This window comes from Saimiri boliviensis, chromosome 7 (genome assembly GCF_048565385.1).
Source record: "Saimiri boliviensis isolate mSaiBol1 chromosome 7, mSaiBol1.pri, whole genome shotgun sequence".
In the NCBI taxonomy this organism is placed as follows: Eukaryota; Metazoa; Chordata; class Mammalia; order Primates; family Cebidae; genus Saimiri; species Saimiri boliviensis.
In genome coordinates this window covers 83520543-83546220 of record NC_133455.1, presented here as the reverse complement: position 1 = coordinate 83546220, position 25678 = coordinate 83520543, and the positions used below count along the sequence as shown (strand labels likewise).

The 25678-nt window shown below is 37.1% G+C and overlaps 2 protein-coding genes across 3 annotated transcripts in view; one reads left to right on the top strand and one right to left on the bottom strand.

The window, feature by feature from the left end:
* Positions 1-13560, top strand: part of RECQL (RecQ like helicase) — a 28613-nt gene extending 15053 nt beyond the window's left edge. Inside the window, exons 7-15 of one of the 2 annotated variants that reach the window (XM_010337294.3) lie at positions 4817-4983; positions 6070-6151; positions 7243-7391; positions 7482-7599; positions 8403-8541; positions 9866-9957; positions 11786-12005; positions 12343-12472; positions 13021-13560. In XM_010337294.3, coding sequence (XP_010335596.1) covers positions 4817-4983; positions 6070-6151; positions 7243-7391; positions 7482-7599; positions 8403-8541; positions 9866-9957; positions 11786-12005; positions 12343-12472; positions 13021-13173 — 1250 coding nt within the window. In that variant the 3' untranslated portion in view covers positions 13174-13560. Of the gene's footprint in view, positions 1-4816; positions 4984-6054; positions 6152-7242; positions 7392-7481; positions 7600-8402; positions 8542-9865; positions 9958-11785; positions 12006-12342; positions 12473-13020 lie in introns of both variants that reach the window. The other variant, XM_074402877.1, reaches the window with a different exon arrangement.
* A 329-nt stretch (positions 13561-13889) lies between these two features.
* Positions 13890-25678, bottom strand: part of PYROXD1 (pyridine nucleotide-disulphide oxidoreductase domain 1) — a 28993-nt gene continuing 17204 nt past the window's right edge. The window contains exons 8-12 of the mRNA XM_003926561.4: positions 20040-20169; positions 18758-18870; positions 18036-18158; positions 15404-15541; positions 13890-14533 (exon numbers count right to left, since the gene is read on the bottom strand). Coding sequence (XP_003926610.3) covers positions 14285-14533; positions 15404-15541; positions 18036-18158; positions 18758-18870; positions 20040-20169 — 753 coding nt within the window. The 3' untranslated portion in view covers positions 13890-14284. The remainder of the gene's footprint in view (positions 14534-15403; positions 15542-18035; positions 18159-18757; positions 18871-20039; positions 20170-25678) is intronic.

Below are 25678 nucleotides of genomic sequence, written 5' to 3'. Positions count from 1 at the left end.
CCTGGCCACATTCTACTCCCTTGGTTACTGTACAGTAATGCTGTTCAGTGTTTTCGTTTCCATTCTCACCTCCTTTGCTCTTTTTCTTTCATCTTCTTTTTAAATATTAGTGTTCCCTAGGGTTCCGACCTCAGTCTTTACCCTTTCTTACATTTCTCCACGGATAGTGAGCTTGTAGCCCTAAGACTGCATTCTCTACCTGCAGAATTACTGTGGGTATTGTTTTTATTTATTTGTATATTTTAAATGGATTTAAATGCCTTAACCAGAATATATACTCCTTTTAACTAAGGACCCCACTTTCTCTCTTTTTTTTATAGGTTGTTTCAGTATGACTTTTAATGGCATGTCCTTATTAAAATGAAATGCAATAGAAAATATACAAAGAAAGGAAACTAGTCGAGTTACACGATACTGAAAAACTAGGAAAGTTTTGTTTTGGGGATCAGCAATAATTTTTGTACTAAACTTGTTCAGTGGTGTACATATCACTGCTGAGAGCCAGACCAGTTCCGTGGAGAGAACATGGACTCTGGAAGGAAATGACTAGGATGTGGCCCCAGGCCGTGGTTGTAAACAGCCTTGAAGAATCGTTGAAGTAAAACTCTGAAAGTTTTAGTTTTAACATGAGTGATATGGAGATAATATGTACCTATTTTATACATTTTGAAAAATAAATGAGATAGTATGGGCGGGGGCATAACTGCCTACCAAGGTCAGCACCCATTCGATACTAATTTCCTCTTTTCTTTTGCACCATAGTTTGGTTTTATCCCCAAAACATCTTCTTTTATATTTATAAAAGATATATAAAAGATTTATAAAAGATATATTTATAAAAGATATTTTGGGGATAAAACCAAACTATATATAATTTTTTATATATATATATATATATATATATATTGTCCTTTAGGTTCTGAGGACCCACTTTCTTAACCAGATAGCACCACTTGGTTGTTACCTGGTGGCCATGAAGTTACCTAATTTGTGATTCTTGCCCTGTTTTCAATCTAAGTTGTGTGATCAGTTGTGATTGTTACCATTGCTTATCTATTACCATGACTTATGTTGTCTCTGTGGATCTGCTGCCAAAGTGCAAAACATTATTCCCATATCTAATTATCTAGCTCAGGCGTCCCCAAACTACAGCCCGGCCCGCGGGCCACATGCGGCCCCCTGAGGCCATTTATCCGCCCCCCCCCCCCTCCCCCGCGGCACTTCAGGAAGGGGCACCTCTTTCATTGGTGGTCAGTGAGAGGAGCACAGTATGTGGCGGCCCTCCAATGGTCTGAGGGACAGTGAACTGGCCCCCTGTGTAAAAAGTTTGGGGACGCCTGATCTAGCTTCTAAGCTTTAAATTTATACTCCTAATTGCTTATCAGAAATACGTGTCTAAATTAGCAGGAACAGAACTAAATTCCCCCAAAAGAACACTCTTTTTCTTCTTTTCTGCAACTGGGAATCGCTATTTTCCCCATAACTTAACTTGACGTTCTAACCAAAAACTTAATTTTCTTTGCCTTTCCTTTCTCCCTCCTCCTCTCTACTGCCAAGCAATTTCCCCTTCAGTCTTCTCTGTCTAGAAAATCATCTGCTCACTCACACATTTGATGAAGCCAAAATTTTAGCAGTTATCTTTATCATTTAGGTTCCAGTCAGGAGACAGTTATTTGAACAGAGAGAATTTTTTTTATAAAGAATTGTGAACTGGGTAAAAAGTAGCTAAGTAGATAACTGAAAAAGTAAAGAAAGAAGCTAAGATATCATGGAGTTAAAAACTGGAAGAAGCACCTACCATCTGTAGGGCTGGGAGAACAGGAAGAAAAGATGGAAACCAGTAAGACTTAAAAACTTAAAGGAGAGGCCTTGTGGAACTGGGCTCCCTGGTGCTGGAGTCTCTTGGTACAGGCAGAGGTGGGGTACATCTTTGATAAAGCTGGTTCTCCAAAGGCTGAAAAAACTGCCAACTGTATGTAGTTGCTCTTAAGGAAAGACTGTGCTGCTGCAGGGATGAGAAGCCTTGTGGGGTGACAGTCCCAGGACACAAGCAAGCCTACAGGAAGCAGTTAGGGAGGAGCCAGGCATGGAGTCTTCCATCCAGGACCAGGAGGCAAAGCTGACGTATAGTGTGCAGAGTCCTTGGCGCAGCATCCCAGAGCAGAGAATAGAAGGGTAGAGTTAGAGATGAGGAAAAACATAATGGATGACACACCGTCCTTGATTTATCCTCCCTTTGCAGATCCAGTCCACCACTAAGTGTTGTCAGCTCTGCCTCTAAAATGAATCTCAAGTTTGTCTACTCTTCATGTACCTGCGTCTTACATAGTCAAGCTCCTTTCCACTGGTCTATTGCAGTAGCTTCCTAAGTAGTCTTTGATTCCAGTCTTACCCTCTTTGTTCATTCTCCACAGAGCAACCAGTGATATTTTCTAAATTTAAATCAAATCGTGTTACTTCCCTGCCTAAACTACCCAGTAGCTACTGTGTACTTAGAATAAAACTCATGAGTTTTTAAATGGGGCCCGTAGGGTAATATGTGATTTGCTCCCATGTGTCTACCTGATTTCCTGTTCTTCTTCTCTTACTCCTTAAGCCACAGCTATTCTGGGCTTATCATTATGAGCACTTATACTCTCTAATGGCATATTTATTGGTTTACTCTTTGTATTGTCTTGTTTCTTTGCTTGAATTATAGCCACATTTGCATAGCATTTTTGTCTTGTTCATCAAACTATCTTCAGTGTCTTCATTTATCTCATGCTAGATTTATCCATTCATCAATAGTAAACATTTATCTATCGATGAATGGATAAATCTAGCATGAGATGAATCTCTCCCTCCTCCCTGCCACCTCCATATCCCAGTAGTCACTAGGACCTGTAGGTTCTGTCTCTACTCTTTGTGATTTATCCTTAATGTCATGCCTTATTTTATGTTCTGTATTGTTTTCTCATCTGTGACTGCCATCATTTCACTGGTTTTCCTTCAGTGTTTTATCTATTCCAGTCTATATTTTGTACTGTCACTAAAAGATAATTTATGACACATAGGTCTTTTAAAATACTTGATGGGCTGGGTGCAGTGGCTCATGCATGTAAGCCCAGCACTTTGGGATGCCGAGGCAGGCAGATCACCTGACGTCAGGCATTTGACACCAGCCTGGCCAATATGGCAAAACCCCATCTCTACTAAAAATACAAAAATTAGCCGGGTGTGGTGACACATGCCTGTAATCCCAGCTACTTGGGAGACTGAGGCATGAGAATTGCTTGAACCAGGGAGGCGGGGGTTGCAGTGAGCCAAGATAGCACTATTGCATTGCAGCCTGGCAACAGAGTGAGACTCCATCTCAAAAAAATAAATAAATAAAATTACATGATGACTCTTTATTTCCTATGGGATAAAGTCTTAGCTTAAAATCAACTGGCCAAATTGTTCATAGTTTTACTTAAACCTGCCTTCTACATAGACTGATAGACTGAGTCAGGGTTCAGGCCAGGAAGCAAAGTCACAACGAATGTTATGGGATAACAGTTTTACTATAGGAAGCAGACATTGCACAGTTGTGGGAGGAACTAGGGAAGTGAAGGTCTGAAGAGGGGACTTGGAGGATTAAAGTAATGACTGATACCTAAGTGCTGGTGCAGGAGGATGAGGCAGAGCCTGTAGGGAAATCTGCTGCTGGCATGTACAGTGGCAAAGGGGACCCTTTAGGGGAAGTTCATGGTAAGGTCTCTAGTAAGCTACTTCCTCTGAGTAGATATCGCCTCTGTGGGTCTGCTGTTGATTGGCAAGGCCGGCAGTTGGAAGGAAGAGTTGAACGAGGAGTGGAAAAGAACTGGGATGACCCAGAACTTTCTGAGCACTTCTGCATCTGTCCATCATGCTCTCTGCTTATAAAGACCTTGAAGGAGTAATGTTAGCTGGTTCACTTCTGCCACCAAATCTTACACAATTCCTCTTTTGGTCAGCTCTAACTTGGAACAGGGAAGAGATTCTGGGAAATGTAATTCCCAGCTTAACGGATTGAACGATGAATCCAGCCACCACAACACTCTGTGAATTAGCCCCAACGGACTACTTGCTGTTATCTGAACATACTAATTTCATCCCAATGTATTTGTATATGCTGTTTCCTCTGTGTGATGTTCGTCTCTTCAGAGTGAACTTCTGCTCATTCTCTTAAGACACAGCTCAAGTATTTTCTCCTTGAAATCTTTAGTTCCCAGGTAGCTGCTTTGTCCTCTGTGTTTTCATAGTAGTCCCCTACTTAGCATGTAAGCAATTTCTACCACATTTCTTTTTCACCTTCCTCCAAATAGTCTAAGTACTTAGGGAGATTCAGAACAATTTATCTAGTGATTTAGTGGTCTATAACAAGTTTGAGCCTAGAATGGTTTCTGAGAAATAGGTTATATACAAAGCAGTGCTGCCCTCACCAAACTTTTTTAGGTCTAAGGCACTAGGTAGTAGCAGGGTTTGTCTGATGGCCTCAGATTTTATCTTTTGTTTTAATAAATGCAAACACTGGCTATACCCACTGTCTCTTGAGTCCACTGTTCAGCAGGAGTAGGCCAGTGCATAGCTTGATGGACTGTTGAGTGATCCCTCTCCTCAACATCTCCTCCTTTCTACCTGTAACCAAGAATAATGTCTGAAATAAAGTGTAATGAAGCCTGCCTATCAAGAGGCAGGTTTCCTGCTACAGAGAGCTGTGGAAATAAAATCATAGTAGTCATTGATTATCTGCATAATGTTAAAAGGTTTAATTTACTCTAATTCTTAAAGGATAAGGGCCACTTTGTGTTTTCAGATTATAAGGCACTTGGCATCTTAAAGCGGCAGTTCCCTAACGCATCACTAATTGGGCTGACTGCAACTGCAACAAACCACGTTTTGACGGATGCTCAGAAAATTTTGTGTGTAGAAAAGTGTTTTACTTTTACAGCTTCTTTTAATCGGCCAAATCTTTATTACGAGGTATGTAACTTTTATGTCAATTCATTACTTTCTTGAAGAATTATAGCAGAAAGGTTCTGCCTTTATATTGTGCTTGTTTACATGAGCAACAATTAAGTACTTACAAAAATTTATAACATTAGGAGGTAATCATAAGCAGATTCTGTAATTGGGCTACATAATCCTTTGTTAGGTTAAATGGAAGACACTTGCTAGGTGATACTTTTTATAAAATATAGGACTAAGTCACATATCTTTTATTAAATTTCTGTCTCCTCTCTTCTTGTGTAAAGATGGGAAGAAAGGATGGAGTGATACCCTAATAACATCTCTGTTCAAATTAATTACTAATAGAAGCATTAATAAGCCATTAAAGATTTGCCAATTCTATTTAGATTTTATTTGATAAACTTGAAAATAAAAATAACCTAACAGCTGTCTTTCCTTTCTTTTTAAACCCTTTTAATAATAGATTGAACATTTTTTGGAGTTTTCATTAAAGAGTTATTTATGTTATGGTTTGTTTTTATAAAAGCAGCATCATAAAATAAAAGTCTTCATCTTTTTTTTTTTTTTTTTGAGACGGAGTTTCGCTCTTGTTACCCAGGCTGGAGTGCAATGGCGCGATCTCGGCTCACCGCAACCTCCGCCTCCTGGGTTCAGGCAATTCTCCTGCCTCAGCCTCCTGAGTAGCTGTGATTATAGGCACGCACCACCATGCCCAGCTAATTTTTTGTATTTTTAGTAGAGACGGGGTTTCATCATGTTGACCAGGTTGGTCTCGATCTCTCGACCTCGTGATCCACCCGCCTCGGCCTCCCAAAGTGCTGGGATTACAGGCTTGAGCCACCGTGCCCGGCCTTCATCTTTACAAGTTATTCACTGTTCACGCGCTTGCTTTTCTCTGTAAATTAAAAAAATAAAGATCAAGAAGAGAGGCTAGGAGGTAGAACAGATGAGTCAGATGGGTTGAGTCCTATGAGTAACTGAGAGAGTAATAGAAAAACACTATGCTCATGAAGAACTGCATCCTGAAAGTTGTAAGTAGACAGCCTCTTGGACAGCCTACTCATTCATTTACTTTTTAATAAGTTAAGTCTTTTTCAGGTTCGACAGAAGCCCCCAAACACTGAAGATTTTATTGAGGATATTGTAAAGCTCATTAATGGGAGATACAAAGGGCAATCAGGTAATATAAAAACAAACCAACTTTGGCGACAGAGATAACTTTCAAAAAGGACTTAATATTATACTGATAATTATACTGATAACTAAATAACACCAAAAAAAATACTGGATGGCAGAAGATAATTGAAAATGTGTGATAAAATTAATTCACTTGATGATCTTAAAAACTGGGTGTGACATTTGCTTATGCCACAGATTCTGAGTCATAAAATTGCCTGATTTATTTTTGCTTATTTACACTTGCCTTAGAATAGACCTGATGACTTAATGTTGATTATCAACAGCACATATTTAGTAAGTACCCACTGTGTACAAAATAGTGGATTAAGCAACCGATGTTCTAAAAGGATAGAAAATATACTCCCTTATAGTAAAGGACTCATTAAAGCAATAAGTAAATCCAGTAGTATATACTGAATAGATTAAGCACAGATGGAGTTGTGAGTATATATACATGGTTTTCTAGGTTTAATGACTAGACAAGTGTTACTGAAGCAAAGAATTTTGTGTAAAAGTAGCCTTGTAAACTGTTGTATAAGTTTTCAGTAGGTAGTAGTGGGTGTCCTGGGCAAAAGGAATACTAGGGTCAAATAAATTTGAGACCATTTGCAGGTATTTATTCTGGCTGGACATTCACAGGGAGTATCAGCAAATTAGAAGCTCTCACCATCCCTGAAAATAAAGAGAGACACCCATTTAACTTTGTTGAAGGCAATGTTCTTCAAATTAATTTGCATGCAAATTAACCTAAATGAACCCAAAATTATTTTGTAGAGCACTGCATTCATAGCACATTTGTTAGCATCTTACAGACATCAGTTTGAGAAATACTGTGAGATAACGTTAAAGAGAGAAAAGAGATAATGGGATGGAAAACTGATGGCTCAGGGCTCATTTCTTCTTTGCAGTAAGCTGGTGATCAAATCTGGAATTATACCGAAATGTCAATATATGCACAAGTCCTTGAAATTTTTCATTATTCTTTTTTTCCTTCTGTGCATTGTATTAATCAATGTCCCAAGTGTGTGTGTTGAAAATTATCTTCCAGGAATATACCACATATATCTAAAAAATGTACATATTTTACTACAGGGATCATATACTGTTTTTCTCAGAAAGACTCTGAACAAGTTACGGTTAGTTTACAGAATCTGGGAATTCATGCGGGTGCTTACCATGCCAACATGGAGCCAGAAGATAAGACCAAGGTTCATAGAAAATGGTCAGCCAATGAAATTCAGGTTGGGTATATATCTTCCATAGAAGCCTAATTTACCTTGAAAGTATTTAAACTTGATTTAATTAACTGATAAAATGTTAAAATATTTCAGGTAGTAGTCGCAACTGTTGCATTTGGTATGGGAATTGATAAGCCAGATGTGAGGTTTGTTATCCATCATTCAATGAGTAAATCCATGGAAAATTATTATCAAGAGAGTGGACGTGCAGGTATGTAGGAATCAAATCCAGAAGTACTTTTTAGAAAGCTTTTCCCAAAAGCATATTATAATTGTTTAATAAGTCTGTATATTTAACCTTCTGGATAGTATTTTTAGAACAGTATTTTTAGCAGTTTTACAATTACTTGCATATGGAGAAACTTTTACTTATGTTCTGTTGTTACCTGAATTGTTTCTTCTTATGTGTATTAATTTGATGTTTATCTTTGCCTCCTGAATTTTTAATTAGTGGTTTCACATCTATAGCTTAATTGGATTATCGACACATATTTTAACTTAGTAAAGCTGATTATTGATGTCTCTTGAGGGTTTCTTTTTTTTTTTTTTTAATTTGAGGGTACCCATTACAAATTAACTTCTACATCTCTAAAATTTCAGATGTGGTATAAAACATTGCCTGCTGGCCGGACGCGGTGGCTCACGCCTGTAATCCCAGCACTTTGGGAGGCCGAGGCGGGTGGATCACGAGGTCAAGAGATCGAGACCATCCTGGTCACCATGGTGAAACCCGGTCTCTACTAAAAATAAAAAAAATTAGCTGGGCATGGTGGCGTGTGCCTGTAATCCCAGCTACTCAGGAGGCTGAGACAGGAGAATTGCCTGAACCCAGGAGGTGGAGGTTGCGGTGAGCCCAGATTGCGCCATTGCACTCCAGCCTGGGTAACAAGAGCGAAACTCTGTCTCAAAAAAAAAAAAAAAAAAAAAATTGCCTGCTAATTTTACATATATCATTTTTGTGTATTTTGAATTTTTAAAAGTAATTCCACAATCTCAAGGTTTCTCACACCACAGGTCGAGATGACATGAAAGCAGACTGCATTTTGTACTATGGCTTTGGTGATATATTCAGAATAAGTTCAATGGTGGTGATGGAAAATGTGGGACAACAGAAGCTTTATGAGATGGTGTCATACTGTCAAAACATAAGCAAGTAAGCCACCTACCTTTTTATAACTTCTATCAATGAAAGCAAATATGAAAGTGTATGACATCATTTCATCATTTTTTAGTTCTTACTAAATACATTGGTGAAACACCAAAGTGCAGATCCATAGAAGCAGATGTTGGAGGGTAGGAACCAGTACATCAATCTGTATGATCTGCCTTAATTCAATAAAAGATGCCCTAAATTTGAGAGATAATCATCCAAAACTTCTTTGTTAATTGAAGGTTTTTGAGGCATATTGATAGCAAGTCGAAGCCTTTTTTTCTGTGGCACTGGTATATAGTTACATGCTTTAATAATTTTGAAAAGGTCTATAGTTAAGAGGAATTTTGAGAGTCAAGCTCAGCAATGTGCCATTCTTCCAGCTCATGTGTCAATGAAATACCAAATTTCTCCTTAAGAAGTAAGTTTAAATCTACTTAGGGTAGCTTTTGACTATATAGCTTCCCGAAAGTTTTATGTCATAGTTATCTTTGTGCTCTTATTGCCTATCACGTAAGAAGTGCTCAGAAATGTTGAGGTGGTAAACAGCAGCCAGTGATGGAAATGTTCTTTCTTTCTAATAGATGCTACAATAATCTAGTTAAAAGAAATGAGAAAATGAAAATGTCTTTAAAAGCCCAGTAGATTCTCATGAAGCGTATTTTAAGGTTTCAATTCAAATATTGCTACTTTAAAATATAAGAAACTATTTTGCTGTCAAGAATATTCTCCTAATAGTTGTAAAACTTTGAATTTAAAAGTGGAACTCAGACAATTTCTTAAACAGTGTTTATCAAGAATATACAGGAAAAAGTCGTATGTGGGGGGCACATATGAAAGTATATGACATCATTTCTTCATTTTTAAGTTCTTATTAAATACATTGGTATAATTAGGACATGAATACATAGATGTTCATGTCCTAATTCCTAACCTGTATATTACCTCACATGGCAAAAGGAATTTGGAGTTGCACATGGAATTAAGGCTGTTCATTAGCTGACCGTAAAATAGGGAGATTATTTCGGATTATCAGAATGAGCCTAATGTAATCACAAGGGTCCTTAAAAGTGGAAGAGGCAGAGGTGGTCAGATGAATGTGATGTAAAAAGAACTTGTTACCTTGTTTTTGATCCAGTGAAACCCACAGTACACTTCTAAACTACAGAAATGTAAGAATAAATTTGTGTTTAACGCCACTAAGTCTATGGTAATATTATGGCAGCTGTAAGAAGCTAATACAGTATATAATTGTGTAATCTGAAATAGAGATTCTTAAAACCTTATTATATCCTTTAGTAATTTGTATCTTTAAATGTGTTTGCAGATGTCGTCGTGTGTTGATGGCTCAACATTTTGATGAAGTATGGAACTCAGAAGCATGTAACAAAATGTGTGATAATTGCTGTAAAGACATTTGTGAGTTTGTTTTGTATACCTTTCTTGGCTAATATAGTCATATACTACCTAGTGACGGGGAAATGCATCCTTAGGTGATTTTGTCATTGTGCAAACATCGAAGTGTACTTAAATAAACCTAATGGTGTAGTCTTTTGGGTTATATGGTATAGCCTATTCATCCTAGGCTACCAGTCTGTACTGCGTGTTACTGCACTGCTTACTATCAGAAACTGTAACACAATGCTAAGTATTTGTGTATCTAAGCATAGAGTAAGTACAGTTAAAATATGGTATTATAAGTTCTTGGCACCACTATCATGTACATGGCCCATCTCTGACCAAAACATTATATGGTACAAAACATGAGAGAAATATTAGACTTCCTCATGGATTTAAAAGATTAAAGTGTGAATCAGATTTTCCAGAATTAAAAGTATCAAAGTTTTGAAACAAAGGTGAATAAAAGGAAAAGTCATACGTGTATGCACCCATTTTATATTGCTATACTATACCAAGGATGTGAAATTTTTAAGAAATAAAGGAAAATGTTTGAATTCTTCTGAATAGAAATGCTATTCTATAAGAAAAGGCTAACCATGTGATAATCTCTAATACTTTATTGTCACTAACTGGGAAGAAAATGAAGTGTAAAATAGAGATTATAGTGAATCATTTTTGATCCAGTTAATGGCTAGTCGTAAGAGATTTACTTAAAATTCTTTTAAAGGTAGGAGATCAGCAGGACTTGTTTTTTGAGCATTGGTCACAACCCTGCTGATCAAAACAAGATCCGTCTAAACAAGACACAGCAAAGAAACTGGCCCAAAGCAGTTAGAACTAGAAAATATACTGCATTTGCATGCTGTAAGACACTCCCACAGGCACCATGACAGTTTACAAATGCCATGACAATGCCTGAATGTTAGTTACCTTACGTGGTTCTCAGAACTCCCTACCCCTTTTCTAGAAGATTCACGAATAATCTGCCTCTTATTTAGAATATAACTAAGGAGTATCTATAAATATAGCTAGCAAGCAATCGACAGGGCCACTCTGCCTTTGGGGTAGCCCTGCTCTATGGAGCTGCCATTTCCTGTATTTTATTGCTAATAAACTTGCTTTGCTTTCACTTTAGTCTGTTGGCTTGCTCTCAAATTCTCTCTTGCATGAAACTGGGAACCCTCCTGGGCTGAGTCCCAGTTTTGGGATTTGCCTGCATCATTTCAGCACTGCATTTTAACTTTTATTCATCTGTGTGTTTTATTTGAAGAGCTAGACTAGCCAGTACCTCATGTAAGACCTTACAGTTCTGATGCCTTGGTAGGTGGAGGCCACTACATTTTTAACTTTGCAGACAGAGAAATTTATGAGTTTATTAGACTATCTTAGAAACTAACAAGAGTGTAACATATAAATCAGAGTACTGGTCTCTTAATAATTGGGGATATCTGTTGAAGACATTCTTGTTGCTAAATCAGAGTGCACAGGAGCCTATACTAGAATAGACAGGCTATCAAGCACATGTCTTACTAACTTAGTAATTACATCTGGCAGATACTTTATGATTTCTAGAGTATATGGCAGGGCTTCTGATAACCTTTTTTTTTTTTCTTTTTTTTTTTTTAAGTGTCACTGTAAACCCCACAATGTTTACAGAGACCATAACTTGATCTAGTGACAGACTTGAGGAATAGCCTAGTCTTAATTCACAATACATTTAAAAATCAGTGTTTAGGGTGCCTCACATTGATAACTAGCTTTAAACCAGTTTAACTACTTAAGATAGCCTATCCGTGCCCTCAATTCTAAATCCCAATTACCTCTTACCATATTTGTTTTATTATAGCATTTGAAAGAAAGAATGTAACAGAGTACTGCAGAGATCTAATCAAGATCCTGAAGCAGGCAGAGGAACTGAATGAAAAACTCACTCCACTGAAACTGATTGATTCTTGGATGGGAAAGGGTGCAGCAAAATTGAGAGTGGCAGGTGTTGTGGCTCCCACACTTCCTCGTGAAGACCTGGAGAAAATTATTGCACACTTCCTAATACAGCAGTATCTTAAGTATGTATAAACTCATTTATTATCCTTTCATTTTGTCTTTATGGCTGTTCCTTTTTTAACTGGAACAGAATGAATGCTTTTGCAGTTATTTTGTGTGAACTTTTAAATGCTATAGAAAAGAATTTACCTGAAAAACTCCAACTTTAATCACTATAAATCAAAAAATAAAAAAACTAAAATATTTTCTATACGGGTTATATTTGCATTCTTGTAAGTTTTATTATTTCAAGTCAATATGTTACTAAAAAATTATTGCACATATAGCTATTTCTTTTATAAATTTGTTTTCTATGATTCCTTCAAAAGCTTTCTTATTGTTGGGCTTTATTTTCTGCAGAGAAGACTACAGTTTTACAGCTTATGCTACCATTTCCTATTTGAAAATAGGACCTAAAGCTAATCTTCTGAACAATGAGGCACATGCTATTACTATGCAAGTGACGAAGTCCACACAGAATTCTTTCAGGGTAACTGGCTATTAATTTTGTTTTATGTATTTTTAAAATATATTGAAGCCTATGGGATGCTTTTCTGTCATATCCCCCTAGGTCCAGCTGAACATAGGGAAAGTCAGTTTTCTGATTGGATTTCTGGGTATGGAAGAGAGAAAACTAGGGGTTTCCCATCTCTTGGAATGTAAGGACTCCACTTTAGTATCTAATTTTGTTATGTACCCTGCTTTTATGGTATTGGTTGTGATTACTAATAGTTGGTAAGTCTGTTTCTGCTCTTCCATTGGTTAAAAAACACTTGTTATAAACCAAATACTATCAAGTCTGCAAAAGCACGTCAAGTGCCATTGTGTCTAATGATATTTGAGGTCTTTGAAACTTCTCTCACAATGTAGCCCCTTTTATTCAATAGAGCTCATATTTGAATAGAAATTTGTAGGTAAAAAAAACTAGACCCCTTGATACTTAAAAAGCCAACCGATAAAGAATATTTTGAAATGTTTAATCTTATGAAAAACTGAATAGCTGAATTTTTACCAGAGTGCTTGCTATTTTTTTTGTAGGTTGAATCATCTCAAACTTGTCATTCTGAACAAGGTGATAAAAAGATGGAGGAAAAAAATTCAGGAAACTTCCAGAAGAAGCCTGCAAACATGCTTCAGCAATCTGGCTCTAAGAATATAGGAGCTAAGAAAAGAAAAATTGATGATGCCTGAAGTGAATGTTACCAGATTTTCTAATTAAAGATGTTTATGCATGTATACGCCATTATTTTTGTAGTTAGACAAAAGCTTAATTTTAAAAACCATTTCATTGATATTTTCTAAATATGGATCTATATTTTCAGAGCTTATCTCTGAAGATTTAAACTTTTGAGAGCTTTTGAAAATTAGAGATCATGTATTATATAATTTTCCAGTATAAAACAAGGGAAAAAATTTTTATGTAAAACCCTTTAAAAGTAAAATATTTGACAATAAGTTCATACAATTTTTATGCCTTTATATATTAGCTGTATTTTTTATTTTTATGTAACTATCTTTTTGAAAGCAATATTATACTGACAGAGGCTCATTAAACGTGAACGATACTTTTAAATTGAATATGTAGATCAGGAATGTCCAATCTTTTGGCTTCCCTGGGCCATACTGGAAGAAGAATAATTGTCTTGGGCTGCACATAAAATATGCTAACACTAATGACAGCTGATGCGCTGAAAAAAAAGTTTCAAGAAAATCTCATGTTTTAAGAAAGTTTATAAATTTGTGTTGGGCTGCATTCAAAGCTGTCCTGGGCTATACCACGCCTGTGGGCTATGAGTTGGACAAGCTTGATGTAGATGATTTCAGGTTATAAAACCAGAAGTACAATTCAAACAAAAAAGGAGTAAGTCATCAATATAAAATATTAGTAAATGAGATATTGCTATATCTCAGTTTAAGTAAAATAAAACTTATTTAATAAGTTCAAGAAACCACAGCTGTATTTTGACATATCTACTAGTATACATTTTGGCTAAGTAGATAGATAACTTAGCTAAATTTGCTCCAAAGCTCAATCACAAGTAAACATATTTATGTTTAAAACACAGAAATAAACAAGACTTTTTATCTAAGCAGTGAGTGTTGTATTGGAAAGATATATCTATAAATAAATTACTTGAACTGATTTCACTTAGAATTTGTTCTTATACTTTTCCATTAATGTCATTATCACTTCTGTAATTTTCAGTGTGGTCATCATTAACTCAATGCAGTCATTCATTTTATTGACTTGTGATTTTTTTGGTGTCATTTGGAACATTATACGATTCTTGAATTTTTATTTTCAGTCAAAATAATCTTCTATATCAATATTTGGATCTAGCAGATCTTCTCCATATGATGAAAGATTCATTTGGTTTAAAATTAGATTTTCAAATGTTTCTTCCAAATCAGTTTCACCAATTAAGACAGCTCCCATCATTCGTCCATTTTGCATGACGACTTTGATGTATTCTTGTCCTTTGGTACATCTCAGCATTAATTCATGATCTGAACCTAAGCCCTGTGCATTGTATTTTCCCAGCAGTACAACCTATATATAAGGATGAAAAGGTTACTGTCATGAATATCAAAAAGAAAATGTAATGGGTATTTTGTGTCATGTCAGAATAGTCAGCAGAAAAATTATGCCACAAAATTTTATAACTAAAAATGTTATTAGGGAGAGTCCCCCAAAAAATATTTGAATAGCATGCATTGATTCTACCGATGACATTACCACACAATCTACAGTGACATTAAAAAATTCTTATGAATATAGTCAAATATTAATGTTTAATATTTTTAACACAAAAAATATCTAGTGAATGGCTAGGTGATAATACCAATCTATAGAAACATGAAAACTATATAGCAAATATATAAATATGTAGGAGGTAGACTACATTATCCTGGAGTCATGGTTTAAAGATTTAGCAAGGAACTGAACTAGATCTTTCCCTGAGCCTTATGAATATGTTTCTCCTTCTTTGTAAATTAGGGGAAAAAGAAAACTAACAAAAAAAACCCAAACGACCTTCGTTAGAATAATGGAAAGAGGACTGAATAACATAACACATAAAGGAAAGCACTTGATTTATTTTTGAGTACAATAGCTGTTAGTTCCCTTCACAAAGAAAGGATGAATCACAAGTAAAAGTTAAAAATGCACCAACATCGAACAAATCTGGAGATAAATTTTTTTCCCTCTTAACTAAAATAGCATAGTGGTAAGGTGGATAATTATCAGATGATGAGGGATTGAGACTAGCAATAATACCAGGTATTGGTTTGTAAGAAATGAAAAATGCCATTTTTTTGTAAAATGATTAAAATCAAGTATATTTTTATTCAAGTGAGATTAGATGATCTATCCATAGTCATAAGACAAACAAGCAGCGAAGGCATTAATATGCTATCTTACCTTATAGTTAAAAAATTTTGTCACATGCGCAAACAGTTCAAAGCTAAAATCCATGTCTATAGAGTCTCCTGAACTCGCTGCAGCCATGCACTTTGCTGCATACCATCCCATCTGCCTAGCCTGGGTCCACAGCCTCATCTGAAATAATGAAAAAATGTTTTACAATGTCATTTTTCATGATCATTATTTGAAAAATGTTATCTTAACCTTGTAAATTCACTTAAAGGAGTTAAATGACAGTCTGCCATCTTTGCCACAGAAGCAGTCACCAATGGACAACTAATCAGACTAATTTTTGATATTTATTAATTATATCTAAATTACTGCCTCTAAATTTAAAAGATGATACCAAATCATACCTGTTTTAGTAGCAGTTCTATTAAATACTATGAAACTATATTAAGCTATACCAGGTGAGAAAAAATGTTTAACCAGTCCCTTCGTCAAAGTTTGTCATCACCATTAATAGAAAGGTCAAATTACCACTGAAGAACTTGTTCTATTTTTCAGCAACCTTCATTCTTATACACACATTAAAGTCTCCCATGCTGTTAACCTCAGTGGTCAGATTGTTGGTGCCTCACCCCAAGACAACATACATATTTCAGCAACTGATTCTGGGAAGTCACAAATTCTTTTGTATGACAGGATTAATTTATCCTCTATTGTATTTTTATTTAATTTATACAAAGTTTTGACACTCCCTGGTATAAAAGAACACTGACCTTGGGAGTCACAGTGGATTTGAATATCAACTTATCTGCATTTATAACTTTTCTGAGCCTCGGTTCATTTACCTGAAACATAAACATACTACTACCTACTCTGTAACTACTAGAGAATTAAATAGGTTAGCCTAAAATAAGCACTTGGTTTCCTTGTGCCTCTCTGTATGTGCATATGTACCTAATGCTGTCTTTTGTTTGCAGGAAGAATATCATAATCACGGACATAAGCTTTAAGCATTTCTAGCAGAAGTCATGTAGATTTTTTTTTTTTTTTCCAATCTTCTCTCTGTAAACAAGGTATTACAGATTTGATAAAGTGAAAGGCAGTTTATGGCAAGGGATCAGAATAAACTGAGCATAGTAACAACTAGAGAACGGCTAATAGGAGTGGCCTGAAAGTTTGCATCTTGGACTGCATAAACTAATTAGTATCCTTATTGCTTGTATAAGCTAAGAAATGGGGTCTATAAGGTGCACTGAAAACAAGGGACACCTTTTTATTTTCGGATTTTTTTCTCTCAGATTGTAACACATTAAAATATAATTACCCTAGAGAATTAAAAATGTTAAAAAAAACACACACACAAACTCCAACTCTTAAGAATTTGTGATACTCTTGCCACAGAAATGACACAGAATGAGGCAGGTTAGAAACAGAAAGGGTGGAACCACTCTCTAATTATTGATGTCTCTACTGTCTGTAAGAACACGAAATGATGGTGCTGCCTCTTGAAATACTTTTAGCTCTTCTACTACTTCACACTGCATAGTTAATCTGAATGAATAATGTCCCTAACTGTGGAGCTGGTCTTTAACAAAGATAAATGTTGATGGATTCCTTGATCTCAAACATCTACCTAGGTCTCTAGGTCTCTGCCCCTCCTCACACTCTGGTCACTGTCTCTTATCTTCCTCTGGTATTTTTGTTACACCATTAGAAGGAGGTAGGTAAAGCTGTGAGGACAGGGAAAAGTCTAGAGCCAGTTGGGACTTGTTAAGGCTCAGGAAAGGCATTTACTATAGGAATTTTTTTTTTTTTTTTAGATAGAGTTTTGCTCTTGTTGCCCAGGCTGGAGTGCAGTGGCACGATCTTGGCTCACTGCAACCTCCACCTCCCAGGTTCAAGCGATTCTCCTGCCTCAGCCACCTGAGTAGCTGGGATTTTAGGTGCGTACCACCACGCCCAGCTGATTTTTTGTATTTTTAGTAGTGACAGGGTTTCATCATGTTGGCCAGGCTGGTCTCGAATTCCTGATCTCAGGTGATCCACCTGCCTTGTCCTCCCAAAGTGCTAGGATTACAGGTGTGAATCACTGCACTTAGCCGGGAACATTTTTTAGTAATAATTACCACAGGGACAGAATAGGATCGTCCAGGAATAGAATGCTTTATCTATATAATTTACAATCTTAGTAGTTTTGTTTTTTAATCTAAAGTTGTGCTGTCCAACATGGTATTGGACACTAGCCACATATAGCGATTTGAAGCTAATGAAAAGTAAGTAAAAATAAAAATTCAGTTCCTTGGTCATATTAACCATTTTTCAAGTGGTCATGTGACATACTGCTGGCTACCTGACTGGATGGTACAGAATTACACATTTCCATAATCACAGAAAGTTCTATTAGACACTGCTGATAAGCATGTCGGAATGAAAAACAAAGCAATAACCTATATATTCTTTTAAATTAAAAGATATACCGGTCTACTATTATAATAATAGCAGGCAGGGAAAATTCTAGTTTTTTTTTGTTTTTTTTTTTTAAATATATATAACAACTCTGTGCTAGCTTCCTACTTAAGCAGAAATGTTGGAAAACTGGAAGTTGGATATATTAGTAACAACCGCTTTATTTTCAGACAGAATCTCTAATAAAAACATATGGTCACATATGCTAGCTTACCTGCTGCCAGACGGGGCTCAGCTGCCAGGATGTAGTACAGATGTCACCAGCAGCATAGATATCAGGAAGGGATGTGTGCATATGATCATCCACTTTCAGGCCACCATCTGCTCCTAGATCAAACTAAAGAGTTTTCCTCATAAACTTAAGTGTTAAGAAAAATGAAACATGATTTTTTCGTTCTAAAGTAAAAGAACAAATTTTTACACTTTAACATGCTCATCTTTAATGAGAAAATGGAAAATAGCCGCAAAATTTAGACACCTAAGCTGAACTTACATGGATCAAATTCCAACTAAGATTGACTCATACAATTCTTAGAATTTCAACATGACAAGTATCCAATAACCATTTGACTACTCTACCCATAACCAAAAGAACATTGTTTTTTTTTTGTAAGCATCAAGTACTGAAAAGTGAAAAATACAAGATGGTTTCTCTAAAATAATCACTTCTGAGAAGTTGTGGGAGGTGTCAGTCTCTTACCAACATTTAGATAAATAAGTTGTACATTATGAACCATTACTATGACACTTATACCAGGATGTAACTATGTAAGGATTTTAAGCAGTAAAAAATACTGTAAATCAAGACAATGTTATAACCAAATTGTTTTCAACCATTATTTTTGTATTACTAAAATAATATTAATGTTCGAGAACAAGAGACCTTCACAAAAATACTTCAAAAATATTCATAGCTGGACAAAACTTTCACCTTACACTGTTACCATGGAGAAAAGGCTCTACATTTGGTGTAACTCCTGTAGCACTGACAATGAAATCGCAGCCATATATCTTTTCACTGGTCAATTCCACATACACAGGCCATATCTCTTTAAGAAAAAAAAGAAAAAAAGACTATTTTAAAATAGAACCACCACCACAGCAGTGTATGTGACTACAATGATTAGAAACAAAGAAAGACAGAAAAAGGAAGGCAAGAGATGACTTTGTAACACACTCCTCAGTTTTTTATGAGGCCTATTTGCTAGAGCAATTTTAATGCAATTACCATCATCTCGTTTGGGTATACTTTTAAAACCATGGCATTTTAAATGTTTTTCCTTCAAATGTGGACACATAAATTTTGACAAAGTAAATTTAAATTGTTTCTAAATTATCTCTAAAAATCCTTAGTAATATTTTATACTCTACTTAGTGTTTAGTTCAACTAGGTGTTTTCCCTCACTATTCATACTCAAACTCCCCTTTCCTATGGAAAAAATTCAAAGAATTCAGTTCAGTAGAATATTTCATATGCTAGTTGGCTGAGTGTATTTCTTTAAATTATGATAATTCTCAGAGGAGTTGTGGAATTGAATTAGGAGAGCTGCATCTTAGTCCCAAAAATATGGATTTTCAATCTGATTTGAGTGAAATCACGTCATCTTTAGGAACTTTAGGTTTTTGTTTCATTTTGATGTACAATCTATTCTGATTGTTGTTCAAAACACTATGAGCTCTATGTAAGATGTAATGCCCTATACAATTTAATTTACTAGAAAACAACGGATAGTGAAATGAAGTGACTTATTGCTATTAAATTATCGTTTTATTTTTATTTATTTATTTATTTTTTTGAGACGGAGTTTTGCTCTTGTTACCCAGGCTGGAGTGCAATGGCACGATCTCGGCTCACCGCAACCTCTGCCTCCTGGGTTCAGGCAATTCTCCTGCCTCAGCCTCCTGAGTAGCTGGGATTATAGGCACGCGCCACCATGCCCAGCTAATTTTTTGTATTTTTAGTAGAGACGGGGTTTCACCATGTTGACCAGGATGGTCTCGATCTCTTGAGCTCGTGATCCACCCGCCTCGGCCTCCCAAAGTGCTGGGATTACAGGCTTGAGCCACCGCGCCCGGCCAATTATCGTTTTATTTTTACTTTTCATATTTAAATTTTATATGGAAATCTGAAGTTATTTTTAACATAAGACAGCAAGATTAAATTGCTTTGCTTTTAATTAAGTGGTTATATATACTTTTTTCTTATTTCATTACTTGCCTGTATCAGTTGTAACTGACTTATGGTCTCCTGGAAAAGTGAAGGACTTTTTCTTCAAAATTCTAAACTCATCCTGAGAGTAGATTTTCTTTACTTCACACATAGTTTCAATGTGAATCTTACGAGAAAACTAAAATTAAAAAAACACTGGTTAGCATAATACTTCCAGAAAGAATGACCTGGGTTACTAATGATGAAGAAAAAACTTGTAGAAACATACAGAAAACATAATTCTTATAATGTAAATGAAAACACATTGGATGCCCTAAAATAAATCTCTCTATGTACATGAAAGGAGTGAACAGAAATTCATTCAGTCGCCTAAGAGATTTGGTAGCTGCATTAGCAGATAGCATGGAGGGAATGCTTTCTGGCCTAGGCTTCACTGATAATTACACGTGTATTCTTTAAAAATTAGTGGTTGCTGGGCACAGTGACTCACACCTATAATCCCAGGACTTTGGGAGACTGAGGTGGGTGGATCACCTGAGGTCAGGAGTTTGAGACCAGCCTGACCAATATAGTGAAAACCAGTCTCTAATAAAATTACAAAAATTAGCCGGGCCTGGTAGCATGTAACTGTAGTCCCAGCTACTCAGGAGGCTGAGGCAGGAGAATTGCTTGATTCCGGGAGGCAGAGGTTGCAGTAAGCCGAGATCGCATCACTGCACCGCAGCCTGGGCAACAAAGAGAGACTCTGTCTCAAAAAAAAAATTAGAATAGTTATGGACTATAAAATTTTATTCAGGGCAGATCTGTCTTGACTTATTGTTATATCACTGAGCATTAATAAAGTGCCAGGTAGGTAGTAAATAATAAATGCTTATTGAATTAAACTGTTGGCAAGTTCTCAGTTTAAAAATATAATTACTGTTAGGATCTGAAGGTACAGAAAGAAGGGACTTTGCATAATTTCCATCACAAAAATTAGATACACCATGCAGCCAGCCTCACTCCCATCTGCCAAAAGTCGAAACCAATGCTTTAAAGAAATCACACACAGTAATGCAGGACTGCACGCCTGCTTCTTACAACACTTTATTTCACAGCCTTGTAACAATTATCAAAAAATCAAAATAGCTAACAAAATGAGGAAAAGCAAATCATCTCCTTATCCAATTAGGATATTAAGTGTGTATCTGTAATCCATCTAATAACTTATAAGTTTACTGCATGCATCTAAAGTGACCTTTAAGAAAAGATTAAAAGAGGACAGGTGTATTCATTGTAGTCTGGGTATAGAGATCTCTATCCCTGGTCAGAGGATACAGGAAAAAAGAAACTCAGTTTCTCCTACTATACTCTCACACAGGCGTCCCCAAACTATGGCCCACAGGCCGCATGCGGCCCCCTGAGGCCATTTATCTGGCCCCCCGCCGCACTTCAGGAAGGGGCACCTCTTTCACTGGTGGTCAGTGAGAGGAGCACAGTATGTGGCGGCCCTCCAACGGTCTGAGGGACAGTGAACTGGCCCCCTGTGTAAAAAGTTTGGGGACGCCTGCTCTCACAACACAGAATACTTTTGTGACCAACTGTGTATGTGGGGGTTTTCTATACACTAAGCAAGCAATCAATTCTGCACAGGACACCATCTGGGTGTCCTCTAATTCAATTTAGTTCTGATGTTATTATCTACTTGGAGATAGCATCAGGTCCCATATGTTGAGGGATCAATCTCAGAAGACTGTCCTCCACTTCCAATACCAATTGCAAGCCCTGGGTGTTTTACCAGTTGGTCTGACTAATCCATCTATAAATCAAGGGGCTCCCATGAGCCCCTTTCTTGGGTTCAATTAATTTATTAGAACGTCTCACAGAATTCGGGGAAACTTACTTACATTTACTAGTTTATTATCAAGGTTGTAACAAAGGAAAATGAAGAAATACATAGGGCAAAGCATGTAAGAAGGGGCATGGAGCTTCTATGCCCTCTCCAGATACACAATCCTCTAGCAACTTCTATATGTTCAACTTCCACATGTTCAACTTTCCGGAAGCTCTCCAAACCCAGCCCTTTTGGGTTTTCATGGAAACTTCGTTATGTAAGTGACTGATTAAATCACTGGCTGCTAGTGATTGGCTTAACTTTCAACCCCTTTCCCTTCCAGGAGGTTGGAAAGTCTAAACAGTTTAATCATGCCTTGGTCTTTCCTGGGACCAATCCCTATTCGGAAGCTACCTAGGGTTAGTCCCTAGCATAAAAAGGACACATCACTTCAGAGATGCCAAAAATTTTAGGAGTTGTGTGACAGAAAATTGGGACAAAGACCAAATACAGGCACAATATTTTATTGTGCTTCACTTTATAGTGTTTTGCAGATAGTGTGTTTTTTACAAATTGAAGGTTTGTAGCAACCCAACATCAAGTCTCAGTGCCATTTTTCCAACAGCATGTGCTCACTTTGTGTCTCTGTCACATTTTGATAGCTCTTGCTATCAAATATTTCAAAGCTCTCATCATTATCAGACCGTTAAGTGATCTGTGATTAGTAATCTTTGATATACTATTAAGGGAAGGTGTGCTCTTCCAGGGTCTACAAGGGGGCTTAGTTTTAAGTGCAAAAATTTTCCAGTGCTGTGCCATGCCCTGCTCCCATCTCTCTCCATCCAGGAGATTTAACGGTTTATGTTTAAATTTCACGAGCACGGGAAAAAAAACTAAAAGTCAATCACTCCAGCAAAAGTTCTAAAAAACTCCTTTCATTAGCCAGGGGCCTTAAAGAAAGTGGGGGTTCCTCCCAGGATAAAAGTCTTCTTCTTCCACAGCCCTTTGGACTCCATGTTTGGGTTCCTGTCCACGAACACTCTCGTGCTCGTGGAAGCTGTTCTCTGTCCTAAATTTTTCCTCTGAAGTCCCCTTCAAACACTCTCTCGTGAAAGCCTGTCTTCCCCTCCTAAACTCCATCTCTCTCTATTCCCTTTCACTCAGAGTGGAAGTGGCTTTCCTCTCCTGGATTCCATCTTACTGGATTCTCTCACTCAGTGTGAGACTTAGCTGTTTATTTCTCTCTCCTTCTCCATTTTTTTTTCCTCTCTCTCTAAATAAATCACTTTCTACAAACACTTTTAAGTCCGGCATTGACTGTGCACTGCGCCGTGGTCCCCTCTCTCATTCTTGAGAGGGTAGAAAACCAAGAACATGGAAAAACGTCCTCTCAGGGGAGCTAAGGACACCCTGAACCCCTAAACCCCAATATTACACTATTGTAATTGAATTGGGGTATCATGAACCACACACATATAACACAGTGAACTTAATAAATGTTCTGTGATCTGACAACTCCTATCAACCAGCTGTTGTCCTGTCTCTCCCTCTCCTTGGGCCTCCTTATTCCCGGAGACACAATAATATTGAAGGCAGGCAATCAGTTACTCTGTAGTGGCCTCTAAGTGTTCAAGTGAAAGGATCACACATCTCTCACTTTAAATCAAAAGCTAGAAATGATTACTAGGCTTATTGAGGAAGGCACATGGAAAGCCAGGCCACTTGCACCAGTTGACCAAATTGTGAATGCAAAGGATACATTCTTGGAGTGACTTTAAAGTGCTATTCCAATGAACACATGAATGATTAGAAAGCAAAACAGCATTATTGCTGATATGGAGAAAGTTTTAGTGGTGTGGAGGGATCAAACCACCCAAAACATTCCTTTAAGCCAAAGCCTAACCCAGAGTAAGCCCCTCATGGTTTTTGATTCTGTAAAGACCGAGAGAAGTGAGGAAGCTGCAGAAGAAAAGGCTGAAGCTAGCGGAGGTTGAAGGAAAGAAGCCATCCCTACAACAACAAAAAAAAACACTGATAATTGATGAATGTGGCTATACTAAATAGATTTTCAGTATACATGAAACAGCCGTCTAGTGGAAGAAGATGCTATCTAGAGAGAAAAAGTCAATGCCTGGCTTCAAAGGACAGGCAGACTCTCCTGTTAAGGGATAATGTAATTGGTGACTTGAAGTTGAAGCCAATGCTCATTTACCATTGTGAAAGTCCTAGGGCCCTTAAGAACTAACCTACATTTACCTGGCCTGTCCTCTATATATGGAACAACAACCTGGATGACAGCATGATATGATATGGGTCTGTGTCTCAGCCCAAATCTCTTGTCAAATTGTAATCCCCAATGTTGGAAGTAAGGCCTGGTGAGAGATGTTTGGGTCATGGGGACAGTTTCTAATGGTTTAGCACCATCCCCCTAGTGCTGTTCTCATGAAAGAGTTCTCATGAGATCTGGTTGTTTAAATATGTGTGGCACCAACCCCCTTCTTTCTCTTCCTACTGCTCCAGCCATGTAAGATGTGTGTACTTCCCCTTCCACCATGATTGAAAGTTTACTGAGGCCACCCCAGTGATGTTTCCTATACAGCCTGTAAAAACATGAGCCAATTAAACCTCTTTTCTTTATAAATATTACCCACTCTCAGGTGTTTCTTTATAGTAGTGTGAAAATTGACTAATACGCAGCACATCTGTTTACATGGTTTATTGAATATTTGAAGCCCACTATTGAGACCTACTGCTCAGAAAAAAAAATTCCTTTCAAAATATTACACTCATTGACAAGGTACTTGGTCACTCAAGAACTCTGAGAGAGATGCACAAGGAGATGAATGTTGTTTTCATGCCTACTAATACAATATCCATTCTGCAGCCCATGGATCCAGGAATCATTCTTACTTTCAAGTCTTACTAAAGAAATGTATTTCATAAGGCTATAGCTGCCACAGATAGTGATACAGCTAATCGATCTGAGAGAAGTACACTGAAAACCTTCTGGAAAGAATTTACCATTCTAGATGTTATTAAGAACATTCATGATTCAAGGGAAGAGATCAAAATATCAACATTAACAAGAGTTTGAAAGAAGAATATTCCAATCTTCATGGGTGACTTCGAGAGGTTCAAGATTTCAATGGAGAAAGGCAGATGCGGTGGAAATCACAAAAGAACTATAATTAGAAGTGAATCCTGAAGATGAGACTACATTGCTGTAATCTCATGATAAAACTTGAAAAGATGAGTTGTTTCTCATGGATGAGCAAAGAATGTAGTTATATGAAATGGAGTTTACTTCTGGTGAAGATGCTATGAGTATCATTGAAATGATAAAGGATTTAAAATATTACATAAACTTAGTTGGTAAAGCAGTAGCAGAGTTTGAAAGAACTAATTTTGAAAGAACTTCTATTGTGGTTAAAATGCTATCGAACAGCTTCGCATGCTACAGAGAAATCTTTCCCGAGAGGAAGAGTCAATTGATGGAGCAAACTTCATTGTTACTGATTGATTGATTGATTGATTGATGGAGATGGAGTCTCCCTCTGTTGCCCAGGCTGGAGTGCAGTGGTGCAATCTCGGCTCACTGCAACTTCTGCCTCCTGGGTTCAAACAATTCTACTGCCTCAGCCTCCTGAGTAGCTGGGAGTACAGGCAGTGTGCCACCATGCACAGCTAATTTTTGTATTTTAGTAGAGACAGGGTTTCACCATACTGGCCAGGTTGGTCTTGAACTCCTGACCTCGTGATCCGCCTCCCTTGGCCTCCTAAAGTGCTGGAATTACAGGTGTGAGCCACCGCACCCAGCCCAAACTTCATTATTTTAAGAAATTGCTACAGTCACCCAAACCTTTAGCAAGCACCA